Raw genomic sequence first — 23,091 nt, 5'->3', positions numbered from 1 at the left:
ATGTTCGTAAGCCTAATCTTGTTTGCTTCTTATTTATTTTAAATTAAAAACATAATTTACACAGGGTCATTTTGGTAGTATTCTTTTTTTTTTTTTTAATTTTATTGATTTTCTTGAAATCAAATAACATTACATACACATAACTCAGTATTCTTGAGGAAAAGAAATTTAAATAAGAAGTTTGATAGACTGTGACAGTCCAGGTCAGCTCCATGCTCCCTGTCACGTTTAGGAGCCACTTGAACCCAAAACGTCGATAATCATGTACTGAGATGACACTAGCAAATGAGGACACACACTTGCAGCCAGGGATTAGTGCAAAAAGTGACAAGTGCTTTTATTAAAATAAAAAAAAAATAGTGTTCAGATAAATACTGCAGTGCATCATAATCTTCAACAAATAAATAATCCATAAAACCAAGGTTAAAATCCAGGCAGTTCCTTTTTAAAAAAAACATGAGGCCCAGTGCTTCCTTCCGAAAGCCGATGTCTCCCCAGCTTAACCTCTACAGATCCCGCAGCACGTGGGATGACCTACCAACAGGTAAAGTCAACCATCGATTCCTGGTTCCTGGCTTAGGTCCCAAATTCCAGGCCTTAGGCATCCCTGGGGCTCCACGCCAAGACACACTTACCTGTCTCCTTCCACCAATCCTTTGGCGTCCACGGAAGACATTGCATAACAGGCCACTCCTATTCTCCTGCATTGATGAACAGGAGCGCCCTTCTTCAGCCCCAAGAGGTTCATCCCTCACCACCTGCCTTTTGTTCCCCTGCGCTGTCTCTCTTCTCCCACTCCTGACTTTTGCCATTTATTTCTTTTCTTTCATTTCAACTTCTGTTCTCCCCTTACTGTTCTCATTTCTTTCCTTTTCTGTTTTTTTTCCCCTCTGCTGTGCAGTCTCCTCTTATATTGACTTGTCTAATTGGACACAGGTGTGATACGCAGCTCCCTTCAAGGTTAGAATGAGGCACCCGACTGACCCTCACATTTGCATGTTTCCCTTCGTAAAACAGGACATTTAAACAATATGAACCATACAATACAATAAAATCACCAAGGAAGGACTCCATTAAAAGCTCAGAATCTTAAAATGTCCTCTTCCGGCATAGACATCTACCAAAAATGAGATAAAGTTAATGTTTAACATATGGTATGTAATGCATATAACTTGAAAACATATACTTCATGCAGTAAAATTAATAAAAAAAATGTATACTTCCAATTTAATTCATTCATAAAATGTTTCTACCATTTTCATAAATGTAATGATTTCTGCTATGTAAAGTGTAAGTTTATTATGGCATATGAACATTAAATGCATTTAATGTGTACACTGTGGACACTAGAGGGCAGTGTTGTTCCTCAAACCCAACACAACTAACACAGGGCACAAGTTAAAAGCACAAACAGCTTATTTATATTTAGGACACTCTTCCCAAAGCATTTCCCAAGCACCACAGTCACAAATTAATAATAGGCACAGCACACAGTTGTTCTTCTTTCTCTGTCTGTTTCTCCTCTGTTCCTCCCAGCAAGTTTCATCCTCCTTCCACCTGACTCATCCCCGTGAAGTTGGTCAAGTCCTTTTATATTGACCAACCCAGAAGTGCTTCTGCTCTTCCACCCATGCGATCTGCAAGCACTTACAGGTTAGGCGGAAACCCCATGCCATACGGCTCCTCCACTTTCACAGCACTCCCTGGCAGCACCAATGATACCCAACAGGGCTGAGCTATAGTCCCATGGTGCCCTGTGGGGATCTGGGGCACCACTGCCATCCAGGGGAGCTGCCATCTAGCGTAATGGGAGAGGCAGTGCCCTAAAGAAGCTGCCTTCCCTCTTCCTTCCATCTCTTGGGCATCCTGGCTAGGTTGAGCTGCTGGCTGTCTCTTACAACTCCTACTATAATCCTTGATAAATACACAAAAATATAACAATCTTTTCTTGTAGTTAATTATCACAAGTAATGTAATTATTTTATTAACTTAAAGTTCATCCTAACTACAGTGCATTCATCCATGTTGTAGATCTTTGTAATCTATGTTTAGAGTTACCTGGAGTCAGAGTTTGTGCCAGCAGCATTTGGCACAAGGGAGATTTATGCATGTGTGTGACATGATTATTACTTCTTAACATAATATTCTGCTAGAATGTGCTTTGACTGCCCCAATGCTGTATTATGCAAAGTAGATGAAGTGGATGGATATGAAATTGAAGATTGTTGTGTTTCTTATGCAGTATTCTTTGAAATTAATAATGTTTTACAGTGGAGCTGTACACTTTCATCGTGGAAGTAGACTCCTTAGTGTTAGACCCGAGCGTTACTTGGGCTGCGAAAACCTTTCAAAAAGCTTTAGTCCAGAGTGTCACTTGGGCAACTGTATACTGTAGATGTGTCTTGTGTAAGCATTAGAACCAAGAATCACTTGGGCTGTAAAAGTGCTGTCAGTGCTGCCATTCTTTGGAGAAATTATGTCTCAGTGTAGGTTTTCAGTAATTATGAAATATCTGCACTTTACCAATGAAAACTTTGATGAGAATACCCATCCAGCACCCAAAATGAAGAAAATTTGGGAGGTATACCAGGCGATTATAGTAACATTTCTGAGCATTTACATTCTGGACCGAGATGTCAGCATCGATGAAAGTGTCATGGCTTATAAGGGCAGACCGACATGGATGCAGTACATTGCGTCAAAAAGAGCAAGATTTGGCATAAAGCTTTGAGCTTTGTGAATCTAAAACAGTATACATTTGGAATTTGGTTCTGTACACAGAGAAAGGGACAATGTTTGATCCAAAATACAGTCAGTACTGCATTGGTACATCATCAGCACGGACTTTTGATAGATACCCTGTTGGATGAAGGTTACTGTGTAACCATGGGCAATTTTTATATTTCGCCAGAACTATCTTGCTGCAAAGAAAGACTGAAGCATATGTAACGGTACGTCCTGTTATGGCATGCCTGAAAACTTTGGCAGAGCTAAATTACAGCGAGTCATGCTAGTAGCTTGGCAAAAAGTTAAAATGCTTATGCTGAAATGGAAGGACAAGAAAGATGTTTGTCATCTTAGCACTATACATAATGCAGCAACAGTCACTTTACACGCAAAAGGCAACAAGCAGGTTATGAACACTTGTGCTGTGGTCGACTACAATAGCACTGTGGATGGCGTAAATCGTGTGGATCAAGAATTGACTTTCTATCCTGTTATGCAGAGGCAACAAAAGAAATACTACAAGAAGAAATTTCGTCATCTGGTGGAACAGTGCATTTGGAATGAATTTATTTTATACAAACAAAAAGCTGGCGAAACCTTATCTCATGAAAACTTTCCATGCTAGCTTGTAGAACAAATCATTGCCACAAATCCACACTCCACACTACCGCTAAGTAGATGCGGTTGACCCAGCACATCGCAGATCAATCTAGAGCATCTAATTGGTAGACATTTTATTAATTATATTGTGAGATTTTTTAACTCTTTTGAAACTCTCCCCAACGGGGCAAAATGCGATTAATGTGTCTGTCGAGGGCTGTATAATATTAACAATAAGAGCAGCTCACTACTGAAAACGGCAAGTACAGGAGTCAGTCGGGATCGAACCGGGAACTCTTGATTACAAGTCAGCAGATCTTACCGCTACGCCACGGAAGCTGTTGTATCGTCCTTGAACCTTTTGTGAAAGTGTTTATATGATCTTTGGACTCCAGGCTTCACACGTTATATAGTTTATGCCAACATTTTGTCATTTACTACTAAAATATGAAAAACGTTTCTGTTTTAACAATGTGTTCACTCAGGTTATTGTAGAAACGGAACACACATGAAATGCATTTGTTCCAAATAACAATCTATTATTTCCACTCTAAAAATCCAGCACTTCACTCCCAGATAATCAAGGCATGAGCTGGGAGAACTTTGTGCATGGTCTGCGGTGGTGGGGGGATGGAATAGCAGGCTGCTTGTCTTTATCGGCACATTTATAGGACAAAAGACGCTGATGGAGAGGTGCGATGGGATTTAAGGTGGGCCGGATATACAAGTTTTTTCATAGGCTCTGGTAATTCTAGTGTTAAAGCTGTGGAAATTAGCTTTGACAAAGTAAATATGGTTCATGAAAATGAATGGATGAAAAATACACAAATTCTCTGTGCATGCATCTTTCTTTAAAGCACTGTAATGTTCAAATGAACATGATTTTCAAATAGCCTGTCTTCTTGGTTAGATTAAATGCACATTAAGTGCATCAGTTCATTCTACAGTGATGATGTTGTTTCTCCCATCCAGATTTTCATATTCTGGGGAGGGAATAAAACGACTAGATAAGTTGCTACATTTGCCTAAGGAAACACTCAGCCATGTTTTATGTTGTATATAAAATACATTTTTAAAAAGCATTGTTTACATTAGTGATTGTTTGAAATATTTTCAAAAGGCTTTGCATTACTTTATGAAGAGCATTTAGTAGGTTTCATTTCTTACAGATTGTAACTCTTATAATATACCTATGATTGTGAACTTATTTTGGCTTGTCACGTTCTGCAACTAATTGCTTTAATGTTTAATGTTTTTGCAGGCATTAATCAATATAATGAAACAGCAAGTTGTAGAAACTGAATCTAACACTGGACCCCATACCTACCTGAAACCTTTTCGAATCATGATCAGCCTGTTAGACAAGCCAGAAATAGGTAAAGTAAATCATTCAGACTGAGACATTTTTATACAAAATATTAACTTCTGCATGATTCTCTGTATTGTGCCTTCCTCCCATAGTCTAAGGAATTAAACTAAGTCTCATTGATTTATCGAAAGAGCCCGTAGTATGTGTATGTGGCAGTGTTTGTGTGTGCCCATTGATGGGTAGGTTTTGTGCAGGTTGATTTTCTGCCTTAAGCTCATTAACTGCTTTGCCAGGCTTGTCATAGTGCATTTCCCATCATAAGCCAAAATTAAAATGTTTACCCTTTTTATCTACTATACCTACCAGGGAGCATGCTTAACTTTTGCCCAATCTTAACCCATAAGTACTCACACCATTTCTTATCTCTTAAGTACTTACTCACACTGAGTTGACTGCACCTTCAATTTCGTTGTTCCTTTGTAAAAGTGACAATGACAATAAAGATCTATCTAGCTATCTACTTTTTTAATGTAAGTTAATACCATATTACTGAACAGTATGACACAGTCTAGGACTACTTGAAAATAAACCTGATCCACTTCTCCAGTGTTCATTCGTCACTGGTCACACATTCATCCACTGCAGGATTTGCACTTGTATCACATTTCACTTCAGTTGCTGAATGTTCTTTGCAGACAGTCATTGCAAGAAGAACACCTCATTGTTGTCATACATACACAAGTACCCATGCGGTGTACCAAATGTACCATATGGAACTTGCAACTGTACATCCACTCATAAAACCGGCTGGGGGCACACTGGAGGGAAACCATTGCGACACTGTACTTGTGAATCAAGCTGAGAATAGTTGGCAGATGCTGCTGGTAGGTTCAAGTAAAAGGACTTTGGATAAAAATAACTGAGATTGATGTACAAAATACACCAATGTGAGTAGTTAAACAAAATAACCTTTGCTCTATCCCAGAAGTCAATTGTTATCAGGGACCATTGTTAATCAATTAATCTGACTGAACAATGAAATAATTGAATTTTAGTTAATACGAGATACATTTACAGTGCATCCAGAAAGTATTCACAGCGCATCACTTTTTCCACCTTTTGTTATGTTACAGTCTTATTCCAAAATGGATTAAATTCATTTTTTTCCTCAGAATTCTGCACACAACACCCCATAATGACAACATGAAAAAAGTTTACTTGAGGTTTTTGCAAATTTATTAAAAATAAAAAAACTGAGAAATCACATGTACATAAGTATTTACAGCCTTTGCTCAATACTTTGTCGATGCACCTTTGGCAGCAATTACAGCCTCAAGTCTTTTTGAATATGATGCCACAAGCTTGGCACACCCATCCTTGGCCAGTTTCGCCCATTCCTCTCTGCAGCACCTCTCAAGCTCCATCAGGTTGGATGGGAAGCGTCAGTGCACAGCCATTTTAAGATCTCTCCAGAGATGTTCAATCGGATTCAAGTCTGGGCTCTGGCTGGGCCACTCAAGGACATTCACAGAGTTGTTCTGAAGCCACTCCTTTGATATCTGGCTGTGTCTTAGGGTCGTTGTCCTGCTTAAAGATGAACCGTCGCCCCAGTCTGAGGTCAAGAGCACTCTGGAGCAGGTTTTCATCCAGGAAGTCTCTGTACATTGCTGCAGTCATCTTTCCCTTTATCCTGACTAGTCTCCCAGTTCCTGATGCTAAAAAACATCCCCACAGCATGATGCTACCACCACCATGCTTCACTGTAGGGATGGTGCCAGGTTTCCTCCAAACGTGATGCCTGGCATTCACACCAAAAAGTTCAATCTTTGTCTCATCAGTCCAGAGAATTTTCTTTCTCATGGTCTGAGAGTCCTTCAGGTGCCTTTTGGCAAACTCCAGGCAGGCTGCCATGTGCCTTTTACTAAGGAGTGGTTTCCGTCTGGCCACTCTACCATACAGGCCTGATTGGTGGATTTCTGCAGAGATGGTTGTCCTTCTGGAAGGTTCTCCTCTCTCCACAGGGGACCTCTGGAGCTCTGACAGAGTGACCATTGGGTTCTTGGTCACCTCCCTGACTAAGGCCCTTCTCCCCCGATCGCTCTGTTTAGATGGCCGGCCAGCTCTAGGAAGAGATATGGTGGTTTCGAACTTCTTCCATTTACGGATGATGGAGGCCACTGTGCTCATTGGGACCTTCAAAGTCTACAGACAATTCCTTTGACTTCATGCTTGGTTTGTGCTCTGACATGAACTGTCAACTGTGGGACCTTATATAGACAGGTGTGTGCCTTTCCAAATCATGTCCAGTCAACTGAATTTACCACAGGTGGGCTCCAATTAAGCTGCAGAAACATCTCAAGGATGATCAGGGGAAACAGAGTGAACCTGAGCTCAATTTCGAGCTTAACGGCAAAGGCTGTGAATACTTATGTACATGTGCTTTCTGAATTTTTTTTATTTTTAATAAATTTGCAAAAACCTCAAGTAAACCTTTTTTTCACGTTGTCATTATGGGGTGTTGTGTGTAGAATTCTGAGGAAAAAAATGAATTTAATCCATTTTGGAATAAGGCTGTAACATAACAAAATGTGGAAAAAGTGATGTGCTGTAAATACTTTCCGGATGCACTGTAAGTTGTGCCTATATTCATCAAATTACATCATACAGTAAATATGTAACCATCTTCATGGTTTTAATGATGAACACGTAAAGCAATACATTTTACAGAGTCAGTGTTCCAATTGTGATTGCTTTAACCTGATATTGCAAAATTTAGTGGGGAAAACAGCCCTCTTAACTAATCAAGCCAAAGGACAACTGTTCTCAATCAAGCAATTTAGAGAGTTCATCTTGTAACAGATTCACCAATATAATATAATTTTTTATGCAAATGGTACACTGAGCACAAGTTGCTTCATCCTTTGAATATGAACTTAGGTCTTGCCCTCCACAATTGAAAGAGAAAAATCAATCCATCAATTCAAAGAAGAATTCTATTGCGTATGTACGATAACTACTGAGACTTTTTACTGTGAGAGCTCTTCTAGTGACAGGCAGGCATAACTTAAGACACATCACACATGAAATATCCTAATAGACTGAGGTAAATTCCAAAAAATTCTGTATGTGTAAATTTATGAGATGTAATTATATATAATTATTTGTAGTAAAAATGAACAGGAAGATAGTGAAACAGTAGGTACCATTATCTTAACTCATGGATCTTGCTTTGATAACCAGCTAGAGCAGGCATGTCAAACACACAGCCCGCAGCCGCATGACAGATCCTAGTTAGCACTAAACTTGTACAAAATGATTACTATTATTTGGGATTTAATTATTCTGCATCTTCAGCGTTACTTATTGACTTTTCTTACTTCCGCCTTCTGACAAAAGCGTGTTTTCCCATGGCATTACGGTACCGGAAATGTCATCTGCTAGTATAGTTGCAGCTGCGCCGTCAGCTCCTTGATACCCTAGGCATGACCCTGATAAACCTCCCCCACCCCCCCACGAGCCTTGACCAAAGTTAATGAGCCGCGACGTCGCAACTGAAGTGCTAGGCTGCAGCAGCCGCCTGGCAGGCTACACTACTGGCTGGGCTGCTGAGACTGGCCACTGGGTAGAACTGACCATCACGAGTAGTAATAACTTGCATATTTTCATGTTTTTCTGCTCTAGTTTTATGTAATTTTGTGCTAGTATTGTAACAAACAGTTAGTGCAGACTACAGCTGAAGTGGACGTGAGAAGTTGGTGAGTTGTTTATTAACAAATTTTTGTGATTTTGAGTTTGTAAAATTAGTGTAGGTCAGGGGGCTTTTTGCATATCGGCTTATTTTACAATATAAACTTTGAAGTAAACTTAGTAAAGTAAAATTTGATTTTTGGAGTATTTGTTTTCCAACTTGAATTACTGAGCAATGAATTCAATGAGCATTTTCGTGATTTCAGTTCACACGAACAGGACTTTGCGCTGTTTACGTCACCATACTCTTACAATGTTGAGAATGCGCCTGAGAATATCCAAATGGAATTGATTGAACTGCAGTCAGATTCTATTCTGAAGGCAAAATACAATGAAGTTGGTGTGCCAGGCTTGTATGCTTACCTGCCACCTTCGTATGTGCAGATATGTAAGTTGGCATCGAGAGTACTGTCTATGTTCAGAAGCACTTACCTTTGTCAGCAATTGTTTTTGTTAATGAAAGCTACCAAAACCCCACATCGCTCAAGACTTACTGTGGGGCACCTTTCATCCCTCATAAAAGTTGCCGCTACACAAGATTTCAAGCCTGATATTGATGAACTGGTTACTAACGAGATGCCAAGTGTCAGGACAAAAGAAATAGATCTCAGACTGTAAGACTCCTATATAAGGACCTAGCAAAGAGGCTAAGACTCTAATTGTACGCTGTTGTCTGGAGATTGTATGGAAATAAATTGCTTTTCTTTAAACTTTAAGTGTTACATTTTTTAAAGTTTTCAGTATTGGAAAGAAAGCTACAGAAACTTTGTATAATAGTATTTGTTACAGTACGGCCCGCTGACACACGTATGGCAGTCGAAGCAGCCCACCAATGGTAGTGAGTTTGACATGCCTGAGCTAGAGGGTCTACTTTGTGGAACTACATGTTAATGAAGGTTTTGTCTGAGGTATCTGGTTTTCATTTCAATACAATACAATACATTTTTATTTTTGTACAGCACAAAATCACTCAGAGAGGGCTGCAGTGGGCTTTAACAGGCCCTGCCTTTTGCCTTCTGAAAAATGCAAAGCTTTTACGATTTATTAAAACTCTGAATAGAAAAATATATTTTTGTGTAATTGAAAGAAAGCAGTACAAGTGTTTTTGTAATATTCCTCCCAATTTGGCTTATTATGTAGGTCCTCAAATAACTGGAGATCTGCTTTTGGAATTTATAAGAGCATTTTATGCATATTGTAAAGATATACTGGGAGATGATTTTCTTCTGGCATCCAGTCATAGTGGAAGTTATATTTCAAGGTATGTGTTTAAGATTTGCTTCAAACTTAATTCAGTCACTGCAAGGTTTTAAACTTGAATTATCAGAGGTAATCATTTCTTTTATAATAATGCCCTGCTAAGTAGTGTTTTGCATGCAGTTTGTGCATATAGGTATTGTAAACATTAATCATTATAAACAATATTTACTTGCTCAACATATCTCAGCAAGTCAGTAGTATGGAACGAATCAGATATTTTCTTACTATTTTCTTTTAACTGAACTGCTGTCATCAGTTGTTTTGCTTGAATGCTTATTGTGGGAAGTCAAATATAAATTAATTGGTGATGTTTTGAGAACAGTAGTATTTTCTTGTTAACAGTCTAGTCCCTTAATTCATTCTATATAATTTAATTTAAAAAGGGAAAATTAAAACAATTAGACACCACTGCTAATAACCAAGCAGAAGTACCATCTTGGGTTTAATTATTATATGCATACTAATAACCAATATAGCAACATTGTTTAAAAGGAAGTGGTGAAAATAAGATAAGAAAAATAATAAATTGGAATATTTTTGAAAAATGAAATCCAACCCTATTTGGTATTTTTAAAGCAAGTCAATAAATATGTAAGAATGATAATAGTAGGTTTTCATGTCCAGGTCTCTGATTAATAATTCTTTGGATGGTGAAACACTATCCAGGAGCATTAGACACAGCTCACTTGGATGGTTTGGGTTCAAAGATTTATAAGGATGCACCAATTTTTTTTAATTGGTTGAGCAAGACATACAAAAACTGAGAATAATGTATTGATCAGAAGACAACAAACAAGTTTATGTAACATACATTCTAACTACAAAGTGGAGCATCTGAAATTGGAATATAGACTCTATAAGAAGTTAGGAGTTGTAGTGGGTCATCATTATCTAGAGATAATGAAAAAAGGATAGTAGAATAATTAGAATACATACATTTTCAATTTTGTGTGGAATTCAAGTCAAGAGAGGATGTGTTTTAACTATTGTGATGGACGACCGGCTATGGACTCCGGTCGCCACCCCCAGGCCGCTAGAAGGAGCCCTCCGGACAGCAGGATGGTGCCCCGACTTCCAGCAGGGCCTCATGGACTTTGTAGTTTATACACACAATCCTGCTAGATACCTTGGGGGCCACCGGGAGTCGCTTTAGGGGGGCTAGTGGGCTCTTGCGTGCCCTATAACCCGGGAGTGCGTCACAGTCACGTGACTGGAGGAAACGACGTGCTCCCGGGATGAAGAAGAGGACTATTTGCCCTGACCCGGAAGGAAACGGACTTGTGGGTTGTGCCAGGAACCATTTCCGGGTCAGGGGATATAAAAGGACTATGGGAAGCCCAGTACACTGACCTGAGCTGGGAGGTAGGGTGGCAAAGTGTCTGGGCGAGGAGGATTGTGTTGGTTTATAGAGAATAGTGGTTTATGAGTGTCGTGTGGAGAGTGCTTGGTGCACTGTGTGACAACAAAATAAATAAGTCTTGTACTTTTACCTCGTGTCTCGAGTGGTACCTGAGGGTGTCAGAGGTGGCTCCATGCCTCAACTGCTACACTATGTAAAATATATCTAGAATATTGTGTACAGTTTTGATCTCCATGTTAAAAAAAGGCCAAAAACATACCTAAACAAAGTCCAGAGAGAAGCTACTAAACTGTATAAAGAACTGTGGGAATTGAACCATGAGGTAAGACTGAAAGAGTTTAACATTTTTGGTTTAAACAAATAGAAATTAGGAGACATGATAGAAGTGTTTAAAAGACTATGATGGGAGTTAACATGATAGATGTCAATCTTCAGCTTCATGGGATAAACATTAGAAGTGGATTTATAGTAGAAAGTTTCAAAAGTGTTTATTTACAAAGAAAAAAACAAATGCTTGTAATTTCAATCTGTTATCTCCACTTGATATTTTAAAAAAGTAAGGATTGATGATCTAATATATTTTTGGCTAAATGGTCTGCTCACATTAAAAATTTATTAAGCTCCTATATATACTCTATATGTAAATGTTGTATTCTGTGTAGGAATAAAAAAATCATTATTCTGCCTGTACTGTTTTGCAGCAAGATTAAAGAAAATAAAACTGCTTCAGAGATCATCAAGACTGTTAACTTACTGATTGCATCATTAAGTACAGAGTACCTTTGGGACTACATGTCAAGATGCTTTGAATCCAGTGTCAGGTACTTTTTGTAGTTAAAGTATCAAAAACTGACAAAATTTGTAGTTACTGAACATTAATGTTTGAAATTTACCTGTGTGTATGATTTTGTGAAAGTCATTTTTCTTTTATTCTATTACAGGTGGTACCTCGCAATTCGACCTCCCGCAATTCGTCCGTCCCGTAATTCGACGGTCGAATTTGCTGGGAGGTCGACCCGCAATTCGACCTCTGCCCCGCAATTTGACCTGTACGCGCTCTGCGCAGCGTGCAGGTTGAGAGACGCAAAACGTCAAATGCGATGTAGAAAACATGTCCGCGCCGTCCTGGGAGAGTCGACTCGCGTTTTTGCTCCCTTCAGCCACTTTTCTAGTATTTTTGTGCTGCTCTTAAGAAAGGTGCCAGAATCGTGGATGTTGCAAAGGAGTATGGTGTTCCCAGGACAACTGTGTCAACTTTTTGGAAAAACAGGGAACAGATTCTGGGTGCAAAGGTTTCTGTGGGAGCAAAAAAAGTTGTGGACAAAAGCAGGTCTACAACTCATGGTTTTGAGTTGGTTGGTGAGCGATCTCGTTCTTGTAATTGCATCTCTTCTAATTGATTAACTAGCTGTTCATCAGATGTGTGTGTTAGCAGTCTATTTTCATCTTTCAGCCATGCCGTAGTAGCGACAGCAAATTCATTCCATTTCTTAGACTTTTCTGCGAATGTCTTTTTCTGTTTCTTAATCGTTCCCTCCTTATTTAAAGTAGATAGAAGCTTTTCGTGTAACTCCTCTATCTCTCTGTGCGTCGCACAAAAATCTTTGAATCTTTTTGCTACAATTAAGTGGGGTTTTTTCTTGGCCCTGCAACCAATTAATTGAATTCCCATAGACTTGTATGGGAAATGGTGTCTCGCAATTCGACCGTTTCACAATTCGACCCTAGTCCAGCAACGGATTAGGGTCGAATTGTGGGGTACCACCTGTATTGTAAAGCACTTTGGCCACAGCATTCCTATGTTGTTTTAAATGTGCTATATAAATAAATTGACATTGACATTTACCACAGTGATTGTTACTACAGTCTATGTGTCAATCACATTTTTCAAGTACATAGCATATATCTTGTGTTTCTGGAATACGTTCTGCAAATGCAGCAGCCTGTTTTGTGTGCAAAAGTTATTGTACATTTTGCATGCCTATGGGACAGTTTTTGAGCACATAATACATTTTATGCTTAAGTGATACAATTTAATGAAACGTGTAAATACTGAAACATTTTGCCATATTTTCAACAATTCTGTAAAATGCATGTTTATCTTAGGAGACAGACAGACAGACAGATGTTCTTTGTGATTGGATAACCGGAAATGAATATTCCTACTGGTTAAAAGAACCAAGTCCTGCTTTTCTCTCTCTCTCCCTTTTCACACAGATTCTTTTGAGACAACTGCAGTGCAAGAATACTCAAAAAAGTCATGTGACCAGAAGCTATTTGTAATATCTCTTGTGCATGCTTGAATTGAGCCTCAGTGCTTGCAAAGTTTGTTTGCATGTACACTGACTTTTGGAAGTAATTTAACTCCATATAATTCTTTAACTATGATATGTAGTTATGTGTGTCTAAAATGAATGGGTACAGAATTTAATTTCTGTAAAAACTTCATACCATGTGTGAAAAAGCGTGATGTGTGAAATACCTTTTAGCAGAAGGCAAAAGTGATACTAAAGGTGACAGTAAGTATTTTTCTATGTAGTTTACACTTTTTTTTATTTTATTTTGAGCAGAATGAGTAGTTCCAGAGATTCTGGTGCATCAGAGTTTACAGTCCTAAACCCTTCTGTATCAGAACTGTCAACTCTTATAATATTTCTCTTGGATGTCATTCCTTTGGTAAGACTTTTTTTTTCTGTATTGTTTATATATCAGGCTGACATCTACTCTTACAAATATGTTGTAATGTGGCAGGCTGTTTGGCTTAATGGCTAAGGAACATGAACATAAATATCTGTTATCTTTATGACCCCGTATAAATTAATTAACCTGCTTCTACTGTGTAGATGTAGTGTAGATTGTAGAAATAATTGCACTGCCTGGCACTGTAATGTAAAATAAAATATCACTTTATTTATTATACTCTTAAAAGTTTAAACTAGAATTAGAAGATTAAATATTTTTCAGATTCTTTTATTGATTATTCATTTTACTCATTATTCTTTTATTGTTCTTAAATGTTGTCATAATAATTTTTTGTAGCAGTATTTTAAATTAAACTATACTAAAAGTAAAATTTGGAACTTCACAACTTTTTTGTGCTCTCATTTGCTCTTTTTGATTAGAAGTACAGTTCCATGATAGTCTTCTTTCAATGCTCGTTATGGCCTTGTTGTGTAGGAAGGCAATCACTCTGACCATGTTGAGTCAGTTGAGTGGAGCCACCCTTCCAGGCTCTTAAATAGGCCCAAATATAGAGTGCTGTGTTCATGTACAATGGTAGTTTTTGAAGTTTCTATATGTGAATATTCAGTTGGATTTTTAGGAGAAAAGCGATGTTTGATTTTTTTTTTGTGCTTAAGATTAAGTTAAATTTGTTGAGTAAAAAAAGCAAACTTAATACATTATGACCTAACTAAAACTATTTCAAATTGTCCAGATTGTTTTTTTATTTTATATTATTGACTGAAGTGAAAGGTCAGCATTTATGTCCCAACTCGAAGAAATTTGGGTAAAATTATTTACTCTGAATTGTCCAACTGAGAGCTCCGACTTTGAAGGACATTCACATTAAAATTTCTGACTGTCAAACTTATTTCCTGTCTATCTGGTAGCGTGTGACACATGGCATCAGCTTGGTATTGCCAGTGGGATTTGCTCTAAAGGAAAAGATTGAGATAATAAATCTCTCCCGAGATCTCAAAGCAGAAATAAGTTACTTAAATATTATATTTATTGGACAAATAATTACATAGACTACAATTAAGAATTATCAACCTAAATTAACAAACATGGTAGGTAATAGTTAAAAAGAAACAAAAATAACAAGGCTGAGAACATATTATTTCAAGAGACTCTTCAGTACAAAAAGGAAACAAAAGTGAAAGACAAAAGAATGAGAGTGTAGTCAAAGCCACACATCAATAAACAGAATAATTAATACTGCACTTAAATACCCAAAAGCAGAATCATTACCCTTAAGTAGCAACTAAATCATTTACCAACAAGCAAAGTTGATACTAAGAAAACCAAACTAAACAATAAACTATAGGAAGCATTTAAAAGCCGGCTCAAAAAGATTGGGGATGAAGGCAATGCCAAAGTGAATAACAGTTTACTTCAGGTGATTGTAGCTTCATTAACTGCAACCTCTGAGGGTCACAGACTAATTGAAAAACCTGTCCCATTTGGCCCCTAACAAACATCACAATAATTAATAATAACAGACAATAGAATTTTGGCAGGCCAAGGACAAAACATAAACCAGATCATAATATTTTAGGTTGGTACCTTTTAGTGAAGTCTCCTACCAAGATTTGAGATATGTCAGTGGAATATGTTGTACTTTCCTTTTTTTTTGCCAACTTAGTCCAAATTCCATGAACCACATCCAGGTAAACAGCAACACCTGGAGCTTCAAAAACAGATAATGGGCATACCTTTTTGGAGAACAGCTATGTACAGAGTTAAAGGATATGTTCAGTATTTTCAAAGTTATTTCTTCACAAAAATGGTATATATGCATTTTCTGTGCAAAATTGTATTCTGAAGTTAAAGTTTTCTATAAATTTTAAAAAGTACATAGCCAGTCCTGGTGTTTTACATTGAATCCCATGGGGCATAGGGCATAAAGCATAAAAATGTGGTAGATGGCTAGGGCCCTTTCCTGGCCGGGATGCCTCCACACTGAGAGGACCAGGGTAGCAAGAGTGGCCAGAGCATTACCTCCCCCAGGGTGCTAGATGACAGCACCCCTGGGTTGCAGCAGTGCCTGGGACTCCCGCAGGGATCCGTGGGAATTGAAGTTTGGTGCAACCCTGTTGGGATCCTTTGGCACCGCCAGGGGGTTCTGCAGCAACTGCTAAGCCCTTATCGGCGGTTCTTCCGCCACACCTGGAAGTTCTGCCAGAAGAGCATCATCAAGCACCTGGAGCACTTCCAGGGGTGTTATAAAAGGAACCAGCAGACACTGTTTGGGGAGCCAGAGTCTGGAGGAGGGAGACAAAGCTTGCCATGGAGGAGAATGAAAAGAGAGAAAGAAAAGAAAAGAATAGAGAAAAAGAGCATTGTGCTGTGATTGTGCTGGACTGTGTTTGACTTGTGGAAAACGGAGAAGGCGTCCCCCACTAGGAAAAGAAAAATAAAACCCATGTGCTTTTACAAGTGTGCCTCGTGCATCTGTCTGTGTCCAGTTGGGTGGCTGGTACACCCCCTGGTGGTGTCACGATGTACAGAATGCATCATTTTTTCAAGGCAAGACAGTTGCCGAATATTGGATATGTATCTTCTGAATACACACACATTGCAAAATTAATTATATATACCATTTCTGAATTGGAAACATCAGTATTATGAGAGTCAGCCATTTTAAAGAAGATTAAATATACATGCTACCTTCAGAGTAATAACCTTTCACCCCAGGGCGTAGTTTTCTCTCTAAAGACAAATTCACAGTATAACTGTTTGTGCCACTTGGTTGGTTTTGTTCTGATTTACTTCCATATTTATGTCAGAACTCAAAAAAGCGAATAGATAACAGATCCTTACCTTGAGAAAAATTACACCAGGATTATGTAATAAAATGATTATTTCAAGATCCCTTTTGTCGCCAAAAGTATTTGTTGCAAACACAGAAGGCCTGTTTTCTTTTATTAAAACTCAAAAAGGATTTATTCCATTCTTATGCTTTTACTTTCTGTTGGAGCCTCATGCCCCCATAGGGTTAATTCTAAAACACCAGGACTATGGAAATACATGAAAAATACCAAACTTATCTTTTAAGTATTTATCAGTCTTGGGTATCTAGGACTCTGTAGAGTAAGCCTAAAACTGCTTTATTGATTATATGTATGAGCTGTGCCTTTTTATATCATTTATTTTAATCTTAATATTTTCACAGGAGTTATATTCAGAAATTCAGACTCAGTATCTCCCACAAATGCTGAATAATATGTTGCATTGTATCCTTGAACACATTGATGAACTCAGCCTGCCAGAACTAACCAATGGATTAAAAGCTTGCTTCAAAGTGCTAAACAAGATTCAAATGCCTGTTGCATACATGGACTTAGAATTAGATTCGGAGAGACATATTGAGCAGGAGCTTGCAGTTGTAAAAGAGGTACTGTATTCTTCTACTTTGCTAAGGTAAATGAATTCATAGCCATAAATTATACTACTCGAGCATACAGCTTTTCTGCAGTGTTAGTGACAGTTACTAAGCAAAATTTAAACAAGATGGAATCATTAAAAACACTGTAGTATATATGACACCATAAAGGAAAGAAAATTTTTGAAATGGATGCTTGCATACTCCGCTGAACAATGATGTTGTTTAAATGACAATTGGTTGCAAGGTTTTCATTCCTCTGGCTTAGAATATTAAGATTTAGTATCATGCCAAGGTGGAGAACTATAAGTGGCACAGTGTCATGCTGTGGCTCTATGTGTCCCTGTTTTTTTTTTTTTGTTTGTTTTTTTATATCCCACAAAATGAAAACTAAAATAACAAAAAATGAGAAAAAATTCCAAAAAGTAAAACCTCACTACTCCTTAACTGTAGTCTTTTTCATTTCAGAAATGTTGAAGTATTCATACTTTAATGTTTTCAAGGTTTGCACTACATATTTTGTATTACCCATGCAGTAATTAACAGTTGTTTTAGAGCTTATGCATCAAGATGCTTTTCTTTAGCAGTATACATTTCATTCTTAGCTTTTTCTCATATGATAGAGTATTCATTCTCAACAAGTAAGTTTTACTATTTTGCTATTTCTGATTCAAATGTAGTTTAATAATCTTTTCTATATTTATTGTTTTAATTACTTAGTATATGCAATATGAATCTTTTGCTTATGAAATATTTGTGCATCAGCTAAGTTTGTTAGTGAAAAGCTTTTTAACATGATATAAAACAAAAAAAATATTAGTATGTTCCAAGCCTTATTTTCAAAGATGATTTACAGTATTATTATAAATAAAAATATCTAGTTTTTATATTATCAGTACCTGTTTTGTAATATACTATAGGTAACTTATATTGTACTACAACAAGAATGAGTCGGAGACATCACAAAGGTTTGGGGCAGCCACCCGTATATTATGCTTGGCTGCAATTGCTCTTTTAAGTACACAATGTGAATCGTTCAGAGTCCAAAACAGAACTGCCTGTAGTGAGGCAAGATGGCAGTTTTATAGGCCTGAAAAGGAAATGACATCAGCGTAGCAGGAACTGGGAGTGGCGTCCTCGTGGTCGGAAGTGACGTCATCCTTGGGGCCGGCAGGAGGCGGGATTTCCCGGGAAAGGTCTGCAAGGGACTGAGAGAGATAGTCGGTACACTCCACTGCCCCCTGGCCTGGCGTAGAACTACAAGTGATTAGGCCCTTCAGCTGTTCCCCATGCGCACGTGTGTGACAGGGCCCCCCCCTTAGCCCAGACCCACTGGGTCGGGCGGACCTGTCCGAGAGGTCGTGGACTCGAGAGAGAGCATCACCCTTCCGGTAAACAAGCGAGAACATGTAAAGTTGGAGGTCAAGAAACCACCTAGTGACCCGCGCATTTGACTCCTTGTGAAGGGCCATCCACTGGAGGGGTGCATGGTCCGTCACCAGAGTAAATTCACGGCCCAAGAGGTAGTACCTCAACTGCGTAATCGCCCATTTTATCGCAAGAGCTTCCCGTTCCACTGCCACATACCTGGTCTCCCGATCCAGCAGTTTCCGGCTCAGGTACATGACGGGGTGTTCAACACCATTGACACTTTGGCTCAGCCCGGCCCCCAGGCCTGTGTCCGAAGCGTCCGTGTGGAGTATAAAAGGAAGTGCAAAGTCGGGTGCTTTCAATATGGGTGCTGACGTAAGGGCCTGTTTTAGGTCACAAAATGCAGCGGCCATCTTGTCAGTCCATACCACGTGGTTTGGGGCCCTCTTCTTTGTAAGGTCTGTCAAGGGTGCTGCTCTCTCGGAGAACCGGGGTACAAACCGGCGGTAGTACCCCGCCAATCCGAGAAAAGCCTGCACTTGTCGCTTGGTATTCGGATGGGGCCAGTTTAATATGGCATTAACTTTGGAACACTGTGGTTTGACAGCACCACGACCCACCAGGTAGCCCAATTATTTAGCTTCTTTTAACCCAAAGAAACAGTTCCTTGAGTTAATTCGAAGCCCGGCTTCAGCCAGTGTCTGCAATACCGTTTCCACCTGCCGCACATGATCCCTCCATGTGCTGGAATAGATGACAACGTCATCCAAATAGGCAGCACTAAAAACTTTATGGGGCCGGAGCACTCTGTCCACCAGACGCTGAAAAGTTGCCGGTGCCCCATGTAACCCGAATGGGAGGACCGTGCACTACCAGTGCCCACTAGGGGTGCTAAACGCGGTCTTAGCCTTCGCGGAGTCCGTTAAAGGAACCTGCCAGTACCCCTTTGTCATGTCAAGTGTGGTCAAAAACTTCGCTTGCCCAAGTCTCTCGAGGAGGTCGTCCACGTGAGGCATTGGGTAGGCGTCAAATTGGGAGACTTGATTAAGTTGACGGAAGTCGTTGCATAACCTCCAACTCCCGTCGGGCTTACTGACCAAGACGATCGGGCTGGACCAGGGACTATAACTTTCCTTAATCACACCTAGCTCCAGCATGCGCTTGATCTCAAGCTCCACTTCTGACTTCTTTGCTTCGGGAAGACAATATGGGCATTCTCGTACGACAACTCCGGGTTCTGTCACAATGTCGTGCGCAATCAGGAAGGTCCTTCCGGGCTGCTCACTTACTACCTCTGGAATGGACAAGATAGCTGTCTCAAGTTCCTGTCTCTGTTTAGCATTCAAGTCGGTACCAAAGTTAAGGCGGTCACTCTGAGCAAAGAAAGAGCGGGGCTGAGCGGAGGAGGGATCGGGGTCCCTCTCCTTCCACGGCTTCAGCAAATTAACATGATACACCCGCTCACTCGGCTAACGATTGGGTTGTTTCACCAAATAATCGACGAGCCCTTTCCTCTCCTTAACTTCATACGAGCCTTGCCAATGGGCAAGCAACTTCGAATGCGAGGTAGGGACCAACACCATGACGCGATCCCCCGGTCAAAACTCCCAGAGAACCGTGCCACGATCATAATAGTGGGCCTGTGCTGCTTGCGCCTCTTCCATGTGACTCTTTAAAATAGGTCGGATTTTTCCGAATCGATCGCGTAACTGTGTGATATACTCTAATATATTGACAGAGGGAAGAGCCTCTCCTTCCCATTCTTCTTTTAGTACATCCAATAACCCTCTGGGTTTTAATCCATACAACAGTTCAAAAGGGGAGAACCCCGTAGAGGCTTGAGGGACTTCCCGATAAGCAAAGAGTACGAGGGGGAGGAGCTGATCCCAGTTCCTCCTGTCCACGCTGACCACCTTGCGCAGCATTTGTTTGAGAGTTTGATTGAACCTCTCGACAAGACCTTCGGTTTGAAGATGGTACACCGCGGCCCGTAAGTGCTTTATTTTGAGTAACTTGGCCGTTTCCTTGAACGTCGCCGAGGTAAAGGGCGTCCCTTGATCCGTGAGGATTTCTTTAGGGATCCTGACACGTGCAAATACACCCACTAGTTCCTGTGTGATAGCTTTAGTAATGGCAGAGCGCAACGGAACTACCTCTGGATATCGGGTAGCGTAATCTACGAGGACTAACATATATTTATATCCTCATGCCGAGGGCTCCAGAGGTCCTATTATATTGACCCCAATACGCTCAAAGGGAACATCAATCAGGGGAAGGGGAACGAGAGGAGCGCGGTCCTTCCTAGGAATTTGCCGTAATTGACATTCTGGACAAGAAATGTAAAAACGCCGAACCTCATCATTTATTCCCGGCCAATACAATCTGAGCTTAATCCGCTCTAAAGTCTTTTCGGTGCCTAGATGGCCTCCCAGGAGATGGGCATGCGCCAACTCACAAACCTGCCGCCGGAAGGTTCGCGGGATTAGCAGCAACTTCCGCACTCCGCCCTCATGATCAGCTACACGATATAACAGATCGTTGTCAAGTACAAAGTGAGGGCCGCGAGGCATGGGCAGATGAGTGCGTTGGCCATTGACAAGCACGACTGCATTTTTAGCAAACTTCAGGGAGTCGTCATTCCATTGTTCTCTCCTGAAAGATGCCGGTGTTTCATTGAATTGAACTTGTAACTCGGAGAGAGGGTCCAGTCTGACCTCAAGGGGTGGGGAGTCCTCCCGGCTCGTCGAGGCCCGGGTTGATGACGTGTTTATGTGCGACGGCCCAGGAACCTCCCCGTCCTCCTCGGAGTCTTCTGTATCTCTTTCCTCCGGCTGGTTACACGGCGTGGAAACAGCCTGAGATGGGTTTGTTCCTTCTATGACAAGGCCTACAGAATTACGAGGAGTGGTTATTAGTACACTGCATTTGCTGTCAGACCAGTCTCGCCCTAGGATCACAGGAAAAGGTGGGTGTGGGTGAACCGCTACGGAGAACTTTTTTTACCACTCTCTCATAGCTGATGACACACAGGGCAGTTTTGTATGACCATGTTTCGCCATGTACACACCAGATATTGGTCTTTTTTCTCATTCCCTGTCGTGGTAGTACATAACGGCAATCAACAATGGAGATGTTGCTGCCAGTATCCAAAAGTGCTGTAACTTTAAAGCCATTTATTATTACCACTCCTGTATTACCAGTAGCCAGGGGGTTCGTAAGTGCACACAACCGTCGTCTCTCCTTCCACCCGCATCCCTCCGTGCTCCCGCACGAGCGGCCCACCCCGTGCCCCGGGGACAACGGGACAGGCTTCGGGTTATATGGAAGGGACTTATATAGTGGGACGTAATCCCTACGGAGTCCACTAGAGGACCATTCTGCTCTCACAGATTGTGAGGCTGGCTTAGGTCTTATTTGAGTTATTAGCTCATCCATGGAATGGAAGTTTCCCCAGACCAGCTGGGCAAAGTCATTGGGAAGACCTTGAAGCAAAAGAAAGCAGGCTACCTGCTGCACAATTTGTCTGGTGTTTAGCTCAAAGGGTCTCAGCCACTGAGCCACCAGTTCCCAGAGAGCATAAGCTTGCTCCCGAGTTGATCTCTCATGATCATATTCCCAAGTCTGTAGGGTTTTTACCTGCTGGTCTGGGGATAGCCCATATGTCTTTAGGACCTTGGTCCCAACGGGCGGCCCAGTCCTCTCCTCTGAGAGAACATAGTAAGCCCTTTTCGATTTCCCCCCAGGAACCAGCCCAAGTCGGTGGGTCTCCTCCACATTCTCCCTGTGTAGGATTAGGGGCTTGTTGTCCCTTGGTGGGAGCGAAGCCTGCACTGTGCCACTCCAGGCGGCTGAGCACGCCACCCACCCGGAAACACGGCCCTGGTACTCCCCTACCTGAGTACGTTCATGGTTCCTTCCCAGTTTCTTCTCGGAAAGCTGCATCCTGCCGACTACACCACTGCAACAAGAATGAGTCAGAGACATCGCAAAGGTTTGGGGCAGTCACCCGTATATTATGCTTGGCTGCAATTGCTCTTTTAATTACACGATGTGAATCGTTCAGAGTCCAAAACAGAACTGCCTGTAGTGAGGCAAGATGGCAGTTTTATAGGCCTGAAAAGGAAATGACGTCAGCGTAGCAGGAACTGGGAGTGGCGTCCTCGTGGTCAGAAGTGACGTCATCCTTGGGGCTGGCAAGAGGCGGGATTTCCCGGGAAAGGTCTGCAAGGGACTGAGAGACATAGTCAGTACACTCCACTGACCCCTGGCCTGGTGTAGAACTACAAGTGATTAGGCCCTTCAGCTGTTCCCCATGCGCACGTGTGTGACAGTACGTAGTATATACTCTGTATAAAAGGTGTATGTATGGGTTGGTAGGGTGACTTAGTGTTTTTCTTTTTAAATCCCACTTCATGTTGTTATCAGCATGGAGTTTGAATGCTTTCTCTCTGTGTCTACATGAGCTTTTCCCTCCTATACTTAAAGATGATTTTAACTGAGTTAGTGATGCCACATTGGCCCTGTGTATCTTCGTGGGTTTGTCTTTGGGTGAATCCAATCACGAGTTGACACCCTGTTCAAGGCAGGTTCTTATCTTGGGTCTGATGCCCT

General features: G+C 40.7%; 1 protein-coding gene across 3 annotated transcripts in view; it reads left to right on the top strand.

Moving 5' to 3' along the window:
* dop1b (DOP1 leucine zipper like protein B) overlaps positions 1–23,091 on the top strand; it is a 220,362-nt gene that overhangs the window by 79,844 nt on the left and 117,427 nt on the right. For all 3 annotated transcript variants that reach the window (XM_028800692.2, XM_051926282.1, XM_028800693.2), the window contains exons 9-13: positions 4,589–4,703; positions 9,524–9,644; positions 11,705–11,824; positions 13,574–13,679; positions 16,900–17,121. In XM_028800692.2, coding sequence (XP_028656525.1) covers positions 4,589–4,703; positions 9,524–9,644; positions 11,705–11,824; positions 13,574–13,679; positions 16,900–17,121 — 684 coding nt within the window. The remainder of the gene's footprint in view (positions 1–4,588; positions 4,704–9,523; positions 9,645–11,704; positions 11,825–13,573; positions 13,680–16,899; positions 17,122–23,091) is intronic.

The sequence above is a fragment of the Erpetoichthys calabaricus genome, chromosome 4 (assembly GCF_900747795.2).
Source record: "Erpetoichthys calabaricus chromosome 4, fErpCal1.3, whole genome shotgun sequence".
NCBI lineage: Eukaryota > Metazoa > Chordata > Cladistia > Polypteriformes > Polypteridae > Erpetoichthys > Erpetoichthys calabaricus.
This window is presented reverse-complemented; position numbering and strand designations above follow the sequence as displayed.